Source organism: Odocoileus virginianus, chromosome 27 (genome assembly GCF_023699985.2).
Source record: "Odocoileus virginianus isolate 20LAN1187 ecotype Illinois chromosome 27, Ovbor_1.2, whole genome shotgun sequence".
Classification (NCBI taxonomy): domain Eukaryota; kingdom Metazoa; phylum Chordata; class Mammalia; order Artiodactyla; family Cervidae; genus Odocoileus; species Odocoileus virginianus.
Window position 1 is genome coordinate 19,901,402 of NC_069700.1, and position 20,047 is coordinate 19,921,448.

The following is a 20,047-nucleotide window of genomic DNA, read 5'->3' on the forward strand; positions in this document are numbered from 1 at the left end:
AATTCTTTTTAATGGCTGAGTAATTTTCCATGGTGTCTTATGGGTAATTAGTTGTTGTCTACTAGCACAGCTGTGTGTTCCATCTGAAAGTGTTGCTTCTTTACAGGAGGGCTCTGGGCCACCATCAGAGGCTCTGGGTTGGATAATGTTAACCTGGTGTTATTTGGATCTCAGTCTTGTGTCATTAATGTCACTACAAGCAACTCACGAAGAATCCAGTGCAAAGTTCCATCCAGAGTAAGTGGACTCTTTTGACATCTCCATTCTGGGTAGATGATAATTATTAATGTGTAGTTAATTATGTGTAAGGTTCTCAGTGGATCATTTCTTAGAACTAAGTTAACTGACATGATTTTATCATGAGAGCATGCTTACTTATATTGCTACATGGATGCACTTCTGCTATGAAGTGGGAAGCTGACCCCACGAATGTGGCTTGTAATTAGCATCAGTTAATATCTTTCAAAAGAAAATGACCAGACTGTCCCAGTCCACATTCTTAATGAATATTAGTGCCACTGAATAAATACATTAATCTAGTGTACATTCTGAGTGTTGGTTTGCAAGACATATATCTTATAATTTTGCTTCTTTCTCAAGCAAACAACTTAGTTTTCATCAGCAATGTTGTTTTCTGGCATGGATGGGATTGGTGAAACTTGGAATATTCTAGAATATCTGCATGTATGCAAGCTAAGTCATTTCAGTCATGTCTGACTCTTTGCAACCGTATGGATTGTAGCCCACCAGGCTACTCTGTCCATGGGATTCTCCTGGCAAAAATACTGGAGTGGGTTGCCATGCCCTCCCCCAGGGGAATCTATATGACCCAGGGATCGAACCTGGGTCTCCTGTTTGGCAGGCAGCTTCTCTACCACTAGCGCCACCTGGGAAGCCCTTCTTTTCTCCAGGGGACCTTCCCAACCCTGGGATAGGTCTCTTGCATTATAGTCTGATTTTTTACTGTCTGAGCCACTACTTAGCCCTGGAATGTCTGGTTCCTATGAAATAAATAGCTTAGTTAATCCTAGTTACTCCCTACTGCTCTCCTGTTCCCTTAGAAGCAAGTCCCTTAGCATTCTCATCCGTCTTCAGTTGGTTCTGTCTCATAGATGGCATAAGAGGTTTGGGTCCAGGCCCTTGCCTAGTGCTGTGGGAAAGAGTCATGCTCACAGCTGAGCTTGAACCTCCTATTCAGAGTTCACTTCAGTGCCATCAACATTCCTAGTACATCCGTGATCCACAAAGAAGGCTGTCTGCCAAACAGTAAAGATCTCTGGAAGAAGAGAGAGTTCAGAATAATCTTTGATCTTTGGTCTCATATTTTTAATATCATCCAGTTATTCAAATATTATGAAATATTAGCTTTTATATATAAACTGCATGCAATTCTAACATATGTTTGTATTGTAATTCATTTCCTGTTATTGGACATTTAGATAATTTCCAAAGTTTGCTATATTTATTGCGTACTCACCTTGTGCCAATATAAAAGCACAGACATATAAAGCGTTTGACACAGGTATCCAGTTGTCTGAAACTCTTTTTAAATTAATACTCTCATCGTCACATGGGTGCCTGCTTTCTGATCCCTTGGCCAACATTCAGTATCAGCACTTTAGTATATATTGACCATTTTAATGGGTAAAATTTTTACTGATTGAATTTCTTTCACTAGAGAGAATAAATATTAGGAAAATCAACTTTTAAATTTGAACAAAGCAATGCATGCAAAGTTCAAAAGAAAATGATAAACAATCTCTCTCTCTCCTACCACACTTCCCCATTCTTCAAGTCCCCCTTTCTGAAACAACTACTTTCAATTCCTTTGGTTATAGTTACAGAACCATTTTTTGGTTAAATAAATAAACCATATTTACATTATTAAACTATTTAAATGATAATGGTAGAATCAGGCAATATATTTTTTTATAGTTTGTTTTTTCTTAAGAGTTTTTTTTTGTTACATGTCTTCCTTGTAATAAAAATACTCTTTATTTTAAAAAAAACCTTTATATCAGTTGCTCTTTTTTCTTGATGCTTTCTCTTCTGCTTCAATTTAACTTGGTGATTTCCAGATTTATTTTACAGGTTTCATCCTAGTGTTTCCCTTGATTGCTCTCCTGAATAGATTCACTGTTTCTTGGAATTTATTTCTCCTTTTTTTGGTTACTGTTTATTTTTTGAGGTCATATCTGTAAGAAATAGTCCAAGACAGAAAATGTGGGAGGGGAGTTCTCTGAGTACTTAAATGTCTGAAAGTATGCTCATACTTGGTGGATAGTTTAGCAAGATATAGATGTTTATTTGAAATTGCTCTTTTTTTTCAGAAACCAATTGATGTGTTAATTGCAAATCATTCTTATTTAGTCTTTAATCTGTTAGATACTGCACTTACCTAGTCTAAGTACTAGTCACTGTGTGTGTGAGAGAAAGAGAGAGAAAGAGACTTGAAAGTAGCAAGTATATTCTTTAAAAACAATTTTCTTGAAATATATCTTTTAAGCTAGTTCTATATGGACTTCACTCACGTCAGTCTTATTTTACAGAATTTTGATTTTAAAAATTAATTTTCAGGGGGAAGATGGACCTACTGTGAATGTGACTGTTATCTTGGGGGACCATTCTGTGGTTCTTGCCATGGCATTTACATATGTCTCCTCTTTAAATCCGGTAATCATGTCTCTCAGCAGAAATGGAAGCAGCATAGCAGGTAAAATACCTCATCCTGGAGGATCTTTTCATTTTAGACCACTGATCTTATAAGAAAGGCAAACAATGGCCTTATTAATTTTTAATGAAGGTAGTATTATATTTTGGATGGAAGTTATTTTTCTGAAAACCTGGAGACTGATTTTCTCATTTTTGTGTGCTCAGTTGCTAAGTTCTGTCTGACTCTTTGTAACCCCATGGACTGTAGCCCACCAGGCTCCTCTGTTCATGGGATTTTTGAAGCAAGAATACTGGAGTGGGTTGCCATTTTCTCCTCTTGGGGATCTTCCTGGCTCAGGGATTGAACCCGCATCTCCTGCACTGGCAGGCAGATTCTTACCACTGAGCCACCTGGGAAGCTCTTTCTCATCTTAGCCATCATTAAATAAATCTCCTTATATAATTTTTTCCTCTCTGTAAAATTGAGAACCATTTCTATCTTGAAAATGGGAATTCAATGGTAAAAATTCAGTAAATGTTTATTGCACCTATCATGTGCCAATAATAATAGCACAGACATATAATCAGAATTAATCTTTGTCATTAATTGATAGAATTATTAGCCTCAGTTTACAGATTAGGAAACTAAGGGACAGAGAGAATAAGTAACTTGTCTAAGATGTTACTTGTAGTAAGTACTAGAGCAGGGATTTGAACTCAAGCAGTCTGGTTGCAGATTCCAAGTACCCAGTCACTTATAGTTTACTGTAAAATAGCATTTGGGGCAGCAGTTCCTATTAAAGCCGTTATTTGATATGATTAGAGAATAGTATATTCTGATGAACTTGTTCCTTGAGAAACATGTATATAAAAATGAATTCTTTAACATTCCAACTGCATTAAATGACTTAATCTTTGATGATTTAGATGATACAACAGGATGGAATTATGATAATTTATTATCATGTCTGTATAGATTTGGAAACATGGTGTTTTGGTTAATTGGATGCCAGATGACAGTGTTTATGGCAGACATGTCTAAGGGTTTATTATACAAGACCATCAAATTTCCCAAAGAAACAGCCTGGACTCTATCCTTCTGGTACTATTTTCATTTTCCATTGCTCAAGAGTACATAAATAAAGGGAGGTGTCCTTTAGCTTCTCAATATTATTCAGCTCAGATAGTGCAGAAGAAGAATTTGCTGCCTGAGGCGACCAAAGTGTGTAAAATTCCTTAGTGGTATAGATTCTTCCCAACGAAGTAAAAAAGGGAGGAGGGAGCCCTGTGTTCTATTCAGATTTCAGTGATTTTGGCTTTTAATAAAATTTCCCACCTATAATGAAAAGAATAAATACATTGCATCAGTGCCTCAAAGGCATCTCATATTAGCTTGACAATTGACCAAGAGCCCAAGGAGTTCATGTTATTGATATATACAACATGATGCATTATTTGCAGGATTTCTACTTGCATTGAGATCTTTCTACAGGCAGAATAAAGAACATGTTATAAAACCCCAAGTGAGGGGTACCCTATTGGGAAAGTCTCTTTTGAAAGTTGGAGGGTATTAATATATATCTCCATCAAGAAGATGCTGATGATGACAACAGAGTCAAGAAGAAATAAGAGGAAGAGGAGCAGGGGAAGGAGGAGGAAGAGTTTGATGTGAGGGACGATTAGTGTGGTTTTTGTCATCAGCGCTAGATTTGAATGAATACGAACTTAAACACTCCCTGGGCAAGTTACTTAATTTTTTTTGCTTTTTTTTTTTAATGAAAAATGTGCTGGCATGTTTATTTTAAATATTTATTTATGTGTTCTTAGTTGTGGCACTCAGGATCTTTGTTATGGCATGAGAACTCTTAGTTGCAGCATGCAGGATCTAGTTCCCTGAGCAGGGATTAAACCTAGGCTGTCTGCATTGGGAGCATGGAATCTTTGCCATTGGACCACTCCCTTAGCTTTCTTTATTTTTAGTGCCTCCAGTTGTTAGGTGGGAATAATCCTTTCAAGGCTATTGGGAAAAATGGAGATAAACTAGGTAACAGTACCTAGCCAACCCAGGAACTAACATAGAGTAAGCACTCAATAAATGCTTTGTCAAAGTGAATTCCATCATTCTGCCAGATACTGTATGTGGAATAAATGGGTCAAAGATGACCTCTGTACACTGGTCCCATGTGACTTCCTCCTTTAAGCAGACTGGGATCCATCAGCTGAAAACTCTGGCAATGCCAAATTCAAATTCTTTCACAGCTGGGTGAAAATGGGTGGGTTGCCATGCTTATGGGTCTGGGGTGGGGGCGCTTCCCTGGCAGCTCAGATGGTAAAGTGTCTGCCTGCAATGAGGGAGACCTGGGTTCAATCCCAGGGCCGGGCAGATCCCCTGGAGATGTAAATGGCAACCCACTCCAATACTCTTGCATGGAAAATTCCATGGACGGAGTAGCCTGGTAGGCTACAGCCCATGGGATGACAAGGAGTCGGACACGACTGAGTGACTTCACTTTCTTTCTTTCTTTCACACAGCTGGGTGTGAAAGAATTGGAAAGAATTTGACCTTTTATAGCCTGTCAGCTTTACACACCCTACAAAAGTGTGTTTAACATCTGATAGCCATAGATCAGATCAGCCTGGGGGACTCAGCCATTACCACCCTGCAGAGCCCTTTGACCCAGAAACGACCCACTGTGGTGCTGAGTGGCTCACTATGTGAGGGACATAGAAGCTGTCTCTCTGATCTCTCTCTCCCCTAGGAGCTCTTTGCCCTTCTCCTCTTCTGGGTGGCAGTCTCTGATTGATGCTTCTGGACAGTCTCCAGCTGGCAGATTTCCCCACCGATGGAACCTGTCAAAGCACCATCTCTATAAATCTTGTTCTATGCTATGGCCACCTTGTGATCATGACTTCTCAGTCAACCCTGAAATTTTTGTACTCACTACACTGAGGCTTCAGACCTGAGAGTAGAAACAAGGCTGGGAAGACAGGAAGAAGTAAAGAGGGTGTGGAACAGGGAAGAAAATGAAGTTAGCTTTCTTCATCTTCAGCCACAGAACCATCTTTAACTTGGCCTCTTTCCATATGATCCTTACCTGTATCCACATGTACCTGGTCTTCCAGGAAGTCACTCCATTCTCTTTCCTTCTCTCCAAGTCACTGGGTGATTAAATGAGAAATTGCTACAAAAGGAAAAGCTTTGGGTAAAACTGAAGTTTTTAGAATCAAATTGTAAATCCTTGACTCTCTATCAGTCCCTATGGGGATTTATTTTTCAAATTGAATTTCAGGCACCATCTTGCCCACAAGGCCTTTCTTGATAGTCAGACGGTGGCTAATGCCATGCCTAATTTCTGCCTCTTTGTGGCTTGTCTTGTTCTGAAGCTTTTTTGGCACCTATTTTTATTAACTTTGGAGGTTCTTTGAGGGCAGGGGCCATATTTAACTTATTTTATGCCTCTGTGGCATATTTTTCTTTATACTCAAGAAATATTTGAGATAAAATGAAGTGTATTCATTTTATTCATGTACAGTGAATGCTCATAGTATACCTGGAATTTTAGTATAGTTGCTAATACACTAAAAAGGCATTGAGATGTTTACAAGACTGTGCTCAGACCCTCACATTTCCATTAATCATCTCTGAGACCTAGACTTCTGAGCCTTGGTTTCCTCAAAAGCAAAATGCTGGTTTTGCTAACTGTCCAAATAGTGTTATCAGGACGGTGTGAGGGTCAAATGGGATAGTATAGGTGAAAGGACTCTATAATTGTGAATTGTTGTTGTTCAGTCACTCAGTTGTATCCGACTTTTTGCAACCCCATGGACCGCAGCATGCCAGGCTTCCCTGTGAATGACTGAATGCATATATAGCATTGCTATAGGGCTCAGTGCATACTGGAGACAGAGTTTTAGATTTTCATCTTCAGAGAAGTAGAGGCTAAAAAAGAAGTCATGAAGTGTTACTTTCTGATTATGAAGACCATCATAACTACTTGATTTGCCTTTATACTGAGATGAACTAGTGCTTCTTGAATATAATCATTCTGACAATTTTGCTTTCTGTGCCCTTGAGGTTATAGGCTGTATCTCCATTAAAAGAGTTGTAAGTTTCATGAAAAATAATTAGGTTGACATTAAAACTCTTGATTAGAGTATTATGCACAGTGCTGACCACGTGTTTAATCCAGAAAGATAGTTTTAGAATTGAATACATGATTGAACCACTAATCCACTTCACAGGGGCTAATGGATTTTCTTCAACATAGGAGGTGAGATCCTTTCCATTGGAATGGTGCTGCCAGTGAACCACACAGATCTGGATGCTGAAGTCCGCATTGGGGACACCAGGGCTTGGGTCCAAGCACAGACAGCTCAGGGCCTGAAAGTGGTGCTCCCCCCGCTGCCTGCCGGGCTCCATGGAATCTCAGTCTCCATCAATGGAGTCCACATTCACGCACAAGGGTGAGGTGGACTCCTGCCATTCATTATAGCTCTCCTGATGGTCTAATGATTCAGTTGAAGAATTCTAGCTTTGAGTTAGTTCATTATTTTTTTCTTCTTCCTCTGAAGTTAAGAGATAAACACACGAGAATCCTAAAATTTGAACAAATCTTAGAGATCCTACAGGACAGTTCACTCTCAAGTCTAATTTTTGGCTTATTAGTTGGGGAAAGGAGAACTTTCTGGAGCTGAGATGTCATGTCTCTTGATTTGGCTGGGGTGGGGTGTGCACCTCTATATCAGGAGGAAGAATCTGTGATTAATAAGAGACTGATTTCACTAAGACCTTTAATTAGACTGTATCTTGGGCTTTGAGTAAATGCCGTCAATTACTGTACAAGCTGCTCTCAGTCCTCTTTGCCTTGAAGTCTCTCTGCCCAGCATTTCTCTGGAAGTTCCCTCACTTCATTCCAGAGAGTAGCTAAATTCAGGGAGACTGATGTGCCCACCTGGTGTTGGTGTAGGAAAACATCGCCGCAGATTCTCTTCTACATCATTTCCCTCTTTCTCTGGTGGGCAGTGCTGATCTCATGTGCTTTGCATCACAGCCCCCTTTCTCTTTTCTTCTCCTCCAATATACACATCTCTGCTGTTTTGTGCCTTCTTTTCTCTTCTTCTGATTTTCAGTTATTTCATAACCATTTCCCCATTTTCTGTAGGGTGGATCTTCACATCCAGTACATCACAGAAGTCTTTAGCATCCAGCCTTGCTGTGGGTCCATTGTGGGTGAGTGGCTCTGACCTGACTGGTTTCACTTATTCTGTAAGTCTACTCCCTGGATGTTCAGATTTTGTTCCTGGATTAATTAACTAGTGAGACCAGAGATGGGGCTGCAGGGAGAGGCACTTTTCCTTGCCCTGGGAACTGAGTGGTGTACTTTGGAGAGTGTGAAACTCAGAATTCTTTAGCCCAGTGAGTTCAGGAAATTAAAGAATTTTTATGAAAAAGAGATATGCCTGGTTTCCTTTTCTTTTTTTTTTAAATGGAAGGAGGCTGAAATATCTAAAAAGTGGCACATCTTGAGTACATATCACTAAATCACTTTGCTGTACACCAGAAATGAGCATGATATTGTAGATCAACTATAGTTCAATTAAAAAAAAAAAAAAACAGAAAATAAGGAAAGAGCTTCCTGAGTTAGCCATTTTGATACTGCTTATGCAAGGAGAGGAGACATGAGTCTCTGACATCTTTACTTGCTCTGGGATGTGAATGAAGGACCAGACAGAGTCATGAGAAGGATGGGAAGGAGGGGGTGAAAGGGAGGTCCATGAGAGAGGGAATGTATTTATACAAATAGCTGATTCACTTTGTTGTTCAGCAGAAACTAACACAACAATGTAAAGCAACTATACTTCACTAATTAAAAGAAAAAGAAACATGAATGCCAATATGGGAGATGTCAGGACTGGACAAATAGAGAAGTATAGAAAATTATTCATCTTCAGCAAAAAAAAAAAAAAAGCTATATAGTTGCATATGATAATCATTATGACAGTGTATGAAACAGCACATAATTCATTAGAATTTTCATTTTGAAGTATAGTTGATTTACAATGTTGTGTTAGTTTCAGGTATACAGTAATGTGAATATATATACATATATCCACTCTTTTTTAGATCTTTTTCCATGTAGGCCATTACAGAGTATTGAAGTGTTCCCTGTGTTCTATAGTAGGTACATTATCCTTTTTGAATATAGTATAATCCTTTTTAAATCTGCTTTACTTTACCACTGATTTGGTGATAAGGGGTACGTGGCTCCCATCCCTGTCCTGTAGATAGGGTTTGATTGGCCCTAAACTAGAAAGTGAGACAATATGACTATGGCAGCAAAATCACAAGTATGTTTCAGTGGCTCTTGATATGTCACATACAAATATACATATGACTATATAATATATGGATTACTGAAACATTATATAGACTAATATAGAAGATAAGTAGAAGAATTCAACAAATTTAATTTTTCATCAATGTGTAAGCTGAATATCAGTTCAGTTCAGTTCAGGTGCTCAGTTGTGTTCAACTCTGTGACCCCATGAATTGCAGCATGCCAGGCTTCCCTGTCCGTCACCAACTGCCAGAGCTTGCTCAAACTCATGTCCATCGAGTCGGTGATGCCATCCAACCATCTCATACTCTGTCATCCCCTTCTCCTACCACCTTCAATCTTTCCCAGCATCAGGGTCTTTTCCAGTGAGTCAGTTCTTTGCATCAGGTGGCCAAAGTATTGGAGCTTCAGCTTCAGCATCAGTCTTTCCAATGAACACTCAGGACTGATAAGAGACTCTCAAGAGTCTTCTCTAACATCACAGGTCAAAACCATCAATTCTTCGGTGTTCAGCTTTCCTTATGGTCCAATTCTCACATGCATACATGACTACTGACAAAACTATAGCTTTGACTAGACAGAGCTTTGTTGACAAAGTAATGTTTCTGCTTTTTAATATGCTGTCTAGTTTGGTCATATATAGAGCTATATACATATACTCTGCATAGTAATATAGAGAATAATATGGAATAATAGGGCAGTTAATATAACAGATAAGAAGACTAGAGAATTTGATTTTTTATTAATGTATATGTTGTGTATATGTATATATGAATTATACATATACTCTTTCTACATAGTAATATATAGAATAATGTAGAATAGCATGTACTATAATATAGCAGATGACGAGAGCACTGCAAGAAATTTGATTTTTCATTAGTGTTGAAGTTGTCTAGGATCTATAAATATACTTGAACATATATTTTGTTTTAAATTTTATAAACATTCTTCTTATAGAATAATTTGTGTTGCTTTACTGCCATGTGAATTTCAGCCCATCTGACTCCTGCCAAAATGGTCATACATTTAACACTGGTGGGGTGTTGGTTTCACCAGCACCCCACCTTTCACGTAGTCGTGCTGGGGCTCACACAGCTGCTGTGAGTTCCTAGTTCTGAAATACCAGCTTCTCAGTTTTTTTTTTCTCAATATTTGTGCTTCAGGTGGAACCATCCTCAGCATCTCAGGAAGAGGGTTCAGCAGGGACCGAACTTTGCTTTGGGTGCTGGTGGGCAATCTGTCCTGTGACATTGTGAACTCAACAGAGACCAACGTCTGGTGTGAGACCCCGCCGCCAGCCACCCTGCCGCTGAGCGCCCCAGTCCCCGTGGAGGTCTGGGCTGGCAGCAAGCCCTTCCCCCACCAACCTTCGCCTCGCCTGGTGGGGAAGGGCTTCACCTTCACATATGAGGCGGCAGCAACACCAGTGGTCACTGCCACGCGAGGAGAAGTCACGAATCACAGCCTGAGGCTCTGTGTGGAGGGACGGAATCTCTCCGACTCAGTGGTTCTTCTGGGTAACTTGAGCTGTGATCTCCAGACCCCGTCTCCCGGGAGCAACTTGAGCCTGGCTGGGTGCGCTTTTCCTCTTGACACTTTGGAGGCCGGCCTCTATCCTCTCCAAATACACCAGAGGCAGATGGGGTTTGCTGACATGTCTGCGGTGCCCCAGCAGTGTGTGGTGACGCCTCAGATAACCGCCATTTTCCCAACACGTGGGTCCACTTGTGGAGGGACTGTTCTCACAGTGAGGGGCTTGGCTCTCCACTCCAGCAGGGGGTCAGTGGAGGTTGACCTCTCGGGTCCCTTTACTTGTGTGATTTTGAGTTTTGGCGACCAGACAGTTCTCTGCCAGATTACCCCCGTGGGTGACCCCTTGCCTGGTGCTTCCTTCACCCTGAATGTCACTGTCCTGGTGAATGGACTGCCCAGCACGTGTCAGGGGAATTGCACTCTTTTCTTAGGTGAAGAGACAACTTCTATTGTGGATGCTTGGACCACAAACATCAATGGGTCTCTGACCACACTGCTGATTAAGGGTCAGAGGTTAGGTATCACGGTTGATGAGTCATTGGTGTTTGTGGATGATTGTCTTGCTTGCACTGTGACTTTCCACAACAGAAGCCACTTGGCGTGTTGGATAAGTGACTTGTCCCCTGGACTTCATTACCTATCTGTTTTTCATACAAGATATGGGTACGCCTGTTCTGGTAACTTTTCCAGACACTTCCATGTTTTGCCTCAAGTGTTTCATTATTTCCCCAAGAATTTCAGCATCCATGGTGGAAGCCTCTTGACCTTGGAGGGCACAGCCTTGAAGGGACTGAACTCCACGTTAGTCTACATTGGCCAGCAGGCCTGCCTGATGGTGAGCCTCGGCTCTGAGCTTATCCAATGTGCTGTTCCTGCAGGAAATGGCTCTGCTTCCCTGGACATAGAGGTAGATGGACTTTCCCATAAGGTGGGAGTCATTGGTTACAGCAGTGCCTTCACGCCCGAATTGCTCTCTGTTTCTCAGACTGATGATGTCTTAACCTTTTTGGTAGCTCGGATCTCAGGAGCTACAAATGTAGACATTTTTGTTGGGATGTCCCCCTGTGTGGGTGTCTCTGGCAACCACACCCTTCTCCACTGTGTGGTCCCATCCCTTCCGGCCGGGGAGTACCAAGTCAGAGGTTACGACCGCATGAGAGGGTGGGCCTCGTCCGTCCTGGTGTTCACTTCCAGAGTGACCATTGCAGCAGTGACCGAGAACTTTGGTAAGTCAGATAGATGAGGCAGAGAGCTTCCTTCATGTAAGTGGATTAATAGCCCCTCTCACCACTCACTCACAAGGTAGGAAATCAGCATCAGTCTGAATGACAGAAGAAGAGAGAAGCCGGTTGGCCTCTTACAGTCCCAGCTGCCTCCTAAAAGTTTGTCATGCTCCATTTGTGAGGCTTTTTTTTTTTAATTGAGAAGATTGTGCATATTCTCTAAGTGTTTGATTGTCTTTTAATTTGATGCATTAACCCACTTTAATTTGTGTTTTAAATTAAATAATACCATTTGTAAGAGCTCATAATTTGATCATTTAAGTAGAGCATACATGCCTTCATCTATTTTTAGACCTATTTGTCAATTTGAATTGTTTTAAATGTATTAAATATGATTAATTTTTATCATTTTGTACTATTTCACAGATGAATTCATACTCCATCAATAACAGGCCAATTGTGCAGCATAACTGCATTGGTTGAACTTTCTCTCTTTTTAGATATACTGCAGTGTGCTTTGCCTTTTCTTACAGTGAAGGTTTGGGTTTTTGTTCCCTTAATGTCTTCTTACACCTAAGATGGGGCTTCCCAGGTGGCACTAATGGTAAAGAACCCACCTGCCAATGCAGGAGACATAAGAGATGTGGGTTCCATCCCTGGGTGGGGAAGATACCCTGGAGGAGGCATGGCAACCCACTCCAGTATTCTTGCTTGGAGAACCCCATGGACAGAGGAGCCTGGTGGGTTACAGTCCATGGGGTCGTAAAGAGTTGGACACAACTGAAGTGACTTAGCACATAAACACACTTAAGATAGTTCAAATGTGATTGTGATGCAGAAAGTATAGAAGAAGTCATGGAGCAGGATCTTTGATGAAGTACCAATCCATTTTTTGGAACAAATGTGTCCGACCTCAACTGGGTGAGATGCTATAGGGATTGGGGCTTGTTTCTAAGTCTGTCACTATCTTAGCTGGGTAACTTTTTTAAGCCTCAGCATTTTTATTTGATAAAAGGTTGGGGCTGGTTTTTCCTCACTAGTTCTCCTTTCAACTCTCTAAGAATCCATGATTTTTGGGCAAGAGAGCAGGGGTAAGAATGTACCCAGGCAAAAACTTGGCCAGGTGGCTGTGTAAGTACCACCTAGACTTGACATGAAGGTGGGAGAAGCTGGAATCTTAGCATGGACTAGAGATTTCAACTGGCATTTTCCTTTATACTTTTGCTTCTCATACTGAAGCAAAACATATTGTCCTGACTTTACCCATTCGATGGGCATACTTCTTAAATGGCAGATAGGAGTGTAAACTAGGGCAACGTTATTTTGGAGAGAAATCTGGCCATATCCTTCCAAACTAAAAATCTACTTTTCTGTTGACCTAGTAATTCCATGTCTAAGAGTTTGCATCATTTTTATTCATATAAGTGTATAGTTCATTGCAGCATTTTTAATTGCTGCAAAAGGGGAGATATTATGGAACTATTCCTGATAGCTAAGTTGGTAAAGAATCTGCCTGCAATGCAGGAGACCCAGGTTCAATTCCTGGGTTGCGAAGATCCACTGGAGAAGGGATAGGCCACCCACTTCAATATTCTTGGGCTTCCTTGGTGACTCAGCTAGTAAAGAATCCTCCTGCAATGTGGGAGACCTGGGCTCAGTCTCTGAGTTGGGAAGATTCCCTGGAGAAGGGAAAGGCTACCCACTCCAGTATTCTGTACTGGAGAATTCCAAGGACTGTATAGTCCATCAGGTCACAAAGAGTTGGTCACAACTGAGTGACTCACTTTTACTTTCATTAAAACAAGAAAATTGCTCAATACATTAGGGCCTAATCATATAATGGAATTCTAAGTATCTATTAAAATGAAGAGCTGGATCTCTCTCTCTCTCTCTCTATATATATATATATATATATATATATATATATATATGTATATAGACTTGGAAAGATATTTATGCTGCACTTCTAATTAAAAAAATAAGTCATAGAATGCTATGTATAGAATGGTCAGTTTGTAGTAAAATAGTCTCTATGCTTTAGAAAATCCTAAAGGATTCATGAGAAACTAGACATGTCTTTTTCTGGGGAGTGAGATAAGTAGGTAATGGAAGTTTTACTTTCATTGTGTACTCTCCTGTATAAAAAGTTTATAAACTATAAAGCATTATTTTCATATATAAGAATCATGACACCCTTCATAGGTTGTTGAGTATGACTGGTGTTTGACAGAACAAGGGCTGTGGGCTTCAGGGCTCAGAGCTTAGTGAGAGGAAACTGAGAAAATCGGGGATCCCAGGCCAATTGTGTGGACTCCGGTGGGCATGGAAAGAAGGGTGGGCAGCGAGAAAGCATGGGCTTGAATTTTGAGAAAAAAAAATTTGCCTCTGTGATGGTAAACTCCTCATTTTGTCTTTAAAGGCCACCTAGGCGGGAGGCTCGTGCATGTGTTTGGAGTAGGATTTTCTCCCGGGAACATCTCAGCTGCCGTGTGTGGTGCTCCCTGCCAAGTCTTGGCTAATGCGACGGTGTCTGCCTTCAGCTGCTTGGTTCTGCCCCTCGATGGTCAGTAAAAACACCATATTTGTTTTAGAAAGAGTAGGTGTAAAATTAGCATACTCTGGTTAACTCCATTTTTTGGGGTAATTCATGCTCTATTGACTCAATTTTTCTGTTTGTTTCTGTGGAAAAAGTTTTCTCTGATTCCCATTTAAAATGGTAGTTAGTACTGAGGACCGCCTATTAAGATGACTCATGATAGCTTTTTTTTGTCGTATTAATAACAGCAAAAAATTTATCACATATTTTCTTGACAGCAGTTCTCTGATGATGGGGTAAGAGATTCTGAGTTGTGAATACTAGTTTCATTGGCAGCATAGGCATCAGGGGGAAAATAGTATCTTGGTCTCCTGAGGTGGGGCTGCTGGAAATGTCTGCCTACTGGAAGTACTAGTGAAGGGATTACATCATCTGGCTGGAAATGTCTTGCGCATTAGTGTGCTCAGGTCCTGAATTTTATTATAGGCAAAAGGGTCAATGTTGACATTATCCTTCTATTCTGTAAAGTCCAGGTAATTATCTGAGCCATAACTCAGTAAAATAACCATGATCTCTCATTGCTTTAAGCTTTGTTGTAGTTGTTTGTTGCCGTTTAGCCGCTAAGTCATGTCCAATTCTTTCTGACTCAATGGACTGTAGCCTGCCAGGCTCCTCTGTCCGTGGGATTTTCCAGGAAAGAATACTAGGATGGGCTGCTGTTTCCTTCTTCAGGTGATCGTCCCGTCCCAGGGATTGAACTTGCCTTTCCTGCATTGGCAGGCAGATTCTTTACCCCTGAACCACCTGGGAAGCCCTTTAAGCTTGGAAGTCATCATGTAAAATATGGCATGGGAAGCTGTGTCTTTGTTGGGTGGGGGGGTTAGAATGCAAAGTGCAAGGCTTGATTTTCCCATGAAGCTCACAACACATACTAACTACCCACTGAGCTTCAGAAAAAGAATGTTTCAGGGATGAAATTGCCATTTATCACTACAGGGTCAGCTGAACCATGTGATTATATTGTTTGCATAGTCATACATCTTGTACCCGTGCACTTAAAAACCATCTGCCCTCATGTTTTCTGTATAATGCTTCAAGTTATATTCCTAATTTATGTGTCAGCAACTTGACTGTGGGTAAAAGACTTACAGTGATAAAAGCATCACTTCATCTAAGCTTGGACCAAAATTCCATGATGTATAATACTATTGTGCTGGCAGTTTACACTGGATTGTCTTAGACCTGAAGGAGGAAGGAGGGGAGGGGGAAAAGGAAGGGGAGGAGAAACCACCCTTGTTTAAAATACCAGAAACTGAGGGTCTTATTATCATCATGTATATAAGCAGAACATTATAGATGAGAGTATTATTCTACTTAAGATTCTGCAGTAGGAAATTTAGGATATGGTAGAAAATTTAAGTTAATATATCTGTTTCTCTGCTCTCCTATGCATAGAGCTGTCCTGGCTTAGGGGATGTGCAAAATCAATGTCTGATGAAAGAATAAATAAGGGAATTGGGAAATGGTGGAAACATAAAATGTTAGTTGCTCAGATGTGTTCCACTCATTGCGACTCCATGGGCTGTAGCCTGCTAGTCTCCTCTGTCTATGGGATTCACCAGACAAGAATACTGGAGTGGGTAGCCAGTCCCTTCTCCAGGGGATCTTCCCGAACCAGGGATCAAACCTGGGTCTCCTACATTGCTGGAGCATTCTTTATCCTCCGAGTCACCAGGGAAACATAAAATCAACCATTTCTAGGTCCTAATATTTAAGAAATGCTGCTACAGTTTTTTTTTCCCCCTGGGGGAAGGTGCAGCTTTCACATATACACTGTTTAAATCAGCCAACCCCTTGCTATTATTTCAAGACAACCAGTTTCAACCAGAAGTACGAACTTAAAAATCATGAAGTCAGGGTTAGAGAAGGTGTGTTTTATTGGGAATTTCATAACTCATAGGAGGAGAATAAAATAAATTATTATATTTAATGAGATTTTGTTAAATTTTATAAATTTATAAAGATTTATAAATTTATAAAAAGACTTCAAAATTTCTTGAGAAAAATGAGTGAGAAGCTGTGACTCTTACTCTTACCACTAGGTGTCAGCAAACACTCATTGATTGTGCAAGGGCTGCTCATTTATTCCAGGGAAATAGATACTTTGACTTTTCCTTTTTCATTAAAAAATAAGTCTTTTAAAAGATGTCTAAAGATGGGGAGGAACTTGTGAAATCCTACTCCATTGGCTTCTTACTTAAGATCCAAGATGGAAGTTGGGAATTCTATGAATCTCTGAAATTGAATAAAATATTTTCAGACTATGATTATGTATTTTTTTCCCCCAAGAAGTAGGTATATAATGGACATCAAATTGTCAGACGGATGTATCTCAGAAATTGCTGAAAACTGCTAATAATTCCCCTACCTTCAGGAAGGACTGTATAGAATCAAGTTAGTTAAGAATCTGTTATACTTTAAAAGATTTTTTTAGCGGGCAGTTTCACAGCAGTAACCCCCTCAAGTGTTTCACAGTTACTCTTTCCAGAGAAATCTGTCCTTTTCCCTGATGCTCCCCACTCTATTTTTTTCACCTTAATCAGTTGGAAGCCTTTGGGAAAGCTGAATAATTTCAGTTCTTCTAACACAATGCTTCTCAATGATATTATTATTGAGAATTATATTATTATGGAAGGATTATTGAAAAAAAATTATTATTATTGGAGCAGCAACAGTAGCAGCACTTGGGAGTCTGTTAGAAATGCACAACCTTGGGAACTGCTGTATCAGTAAACATTTTGGTATTTCTCTTCTGAGACTGTAGAAATATGGAATCACTATGCTGTATCCTTGAAATTAATGTAGTATTGTAAATCAACTATACTTCAATAAATTTTATTTTTAAAGGTGAAGCTTTTAAAAAAGTCCTTTTCCTGCTTTGGGGTCATTCATCTTTACTTTTGGGCTTCTCCAGTGGCTCAGCAGTAAAGAATCCGCCTGTGATGCAGGAGATGGCGGGAGACCTGTGTTCGATCCCTGGATCGGGAAGAACCCCTGGCAGAGGGCATGACAACCCACTCGAGAATTCTTGACTGGAGAATCTCATGGTCAGAGGAGCCTGGCAGGTTACAATCCATAGGGTTGCAAAGAGTCGGACCTGACTGAAGAGACTGAACATGCACGCATGCATCTTTACTTTTCCCTCAAATTATACTTCTGATGAAAGAAGAATTTTGCTTTTTCATATGATAGGTTGTTACAGCACCTTGTCAGTTTAACACTTGGTGTTTGTTTAAAATCAGCAAGATATTTGATCTTTTGGTTTCCTGCATTTATATCTTGAATTATATGATGTGACTTCTTCATGGAAACTGATTTTTTCTGTGAGGTGTGAAAACCTAAAGTGATTAAGGTTACACAGATATTTCGTGGCAGAACCTTGAGTAAAATTGAGTAAAATTCATGGATTCTGATCCCCAGCACTGGGCATTTATCATAATCCACCTTGTCAATTTGTACCCACCTAATCACCCATTATGAGTTCATTATTTTATAGGTGTTAAGCCTGTTTTTATTTGCCCTACGGCTTACTAACTGGAAAGTTCTCATGTTTTCTCTGTCCATGCGAGAGTCTTACTTTCCAGACGTTTTAACTGCTATAATTCTTTGGGAACACAGTCACAGAACCTACTATATGTCAGGTGCTTCAGAATGTACCAGCAAAAAGAGTAACTATTTTTGTGTGAATGAGTAATGGCAAATCCTCTGTGTACTTGCCTCATCCCTTGCTGCCTGCAGTCGTGTGATATGGGCAGGTGTCTCGGCTTCAAGCTCATAGTCCTTGATAACACGTGTTCTGTACCTGAGTGAACAGGCTAGCTCCTGAGGTAGAAGGCTAGAGAAAATTTTTTTTTTCTATTTGATTAAGGTTTTCAGGCAGAGGTACTCCCAAACCATCTCACATAGAGACTTGTTCATGCTTAGTCACTTTGTCATGTCCAGCTCTTTGCAGTCCTGTGAACTGTAGCCTGCCAGGCTCCTCTGTCTATAGGATTCTCCAAGCAGAATACTGGAGAATCCAAGAATACTGGAGTGGGTTGTCATTTCCTACTCCAAAGGAAGTAGGAAATGGCAGACTTGTTCATCCTCCTGTTAAAAGTTATTACCAGTCTGCCTTGGTGATGCTTTTTACATTGTGTCTCGTGACCTGGGAAGAAATGATCTCAGGGTCAGAGAGCTTTAAATCATTGCTTTTCTTCTTTATGAAATGTTAATAGAACTCTATATGAAAATCAAGAACTTCAGTTAATCAAGAGATGCCATAAAGAGAATGAGAAGTCTAGCCACAAACCTGGAGAAGGTGTTAATAAGCATATAATTTCTTTAGGATTAGTACTCAGAATATAAAATGGCACAAATCAATAAGGAAAAGATAAGCATTCCAGTAGAACAAAGGGGCAAGTGACCTACACAGGAAGTTCATAGAAGAGAAAATAGGAGTTATTACTAAATATACAAAAAGCTGTTCAACCTAAAAAATAATGATGACAATGCAAATTAAGGCCATAATGAGATGCTTTTGTATACTCACTGGACTGACCAAAATTAAGTCTGATAATCTTAAGTGCTGGCAATTTTGTGGATTACTGGGAACCCATAAAGATAGGAAAGTAAAATGGCACAAACAATTTTCTTAGAAACATATACTCTAGAGAAAATGCATTACATATTTGTAGTGGCAGAAACTGGGAAATTTCCCAAAGTCCATTGGTGACAGAATAGGCAAATATATTGTAGTACTTTCACATGAAGCAATGTTGAACAGCAGTGAAAGCATTTGAACAGCAGTTATGTGTGGTAATATGGCTGAATCTTGGAAACATAATATTGAGTGAAGAAAGCAGGTCTAAGAATATTATGCCATGTATAACTTTCTAAAGTTCAAAAGGAAGTAAAAGTCAACCACCTTCTGTCTAGTGGTTGTTTCTAAGAATGAGGAGGAAGTGGTAGACTTGGCCAGAAGCATGTAGATTGGCGAGCATCGTGACGGTGTTAGACTTTATGTTGGCTGATCCTGTGGTACATTCACATGAGTTTTTTCTTTTACTTGGATGATTCATATTTTATAAAAACATGATTTGTGTCCTTCTGTATGTATTATGATTTTTAAAAATTAATTAATGTATTTTATTGGAGGATAATTACAATATCGTGGTGTTTTTTTCCAAACATGGACATGTGTTATTTATTATTGGGGATATAGTTGCTTTGGGCTTCCCTGGTAGCTCAGCTGTTAAAAAATCTGCCTGTAACACAGGAGACTCCACTTTGATTCCCAGGTCAGGAAGATCCCCTGGAGAAGAGAGAGGCTACCCACTCCAGTATTCATGGGCTTCCCTGGTGGTTCAGATGGTAAAGAATCCATTTGCAATGCGGAAGACCTGAGTCCGATCCCAGGTAGGGAAGATCCCCTGGAAGAGGGCATGGCAACCTACTCCAGTATTCTTGCCTGGAGAATCCACATGGATAGAGGAGCCTGGTGGCTACAGTCCATGGGGTCACAACAAGTCAGACACGACTGAGCAGCTAAGCACAGCACAGCACACAGCTGCGTTGCCACGTTGTGTGAGTTTCTGCTGTATGATAACATAAATCAGCTAGGCCTGTTACGTCGCTTCAGTCATGTCTGACTTTTTGCAATCCTGTGGACGTAGCCCACCAGGCTCCTCTGTCCATAGGATTTTCCAGGCAAGAATGCTGGA

At 40.2% G+C, this 20,047-nt stretch overlaps 1 protein-coding gene across 2 annotated transcripts in view; it reads left to right on the top strand.

Annotated features, from left to right (window-relative positions):
* The window catches only part of PKHD1 (PKHD1 ciliary IPT domain containing fibrocystin/polyductin), a 427,795-nt gene that overhangs the window by 50,731 nt on the left and 357,017 nt on the right, over nt 1-20,047 (top strand). For both annotated transcript variants that reach the window (XM_070456320.1, XM_070456321.1), the window contains exons 27-32: nt 107-237; nt 2,578-2,713; nt 6,921-7,116; nt 7,815-7,882; nt 10,157-11,752; nt 14,169-14,312. In XM_070456320.1, the coding sequence (XP_070312421.1) occupies nt 107-237; nt 2,578-2,713; nt 6,921-7,116; nt 7,815-7,882; nt 10,157-11,752; nt 14,169-14,312 (2,271 nt within the window). The remainder of the gene's footprint in view (nt 1-106; nt 238-2,577; nt 2,714-6,920; nt 7,117-7,814; nt 7,883-10,156; nt 11,753-14,168; nt 14,313-20,047) is intronic.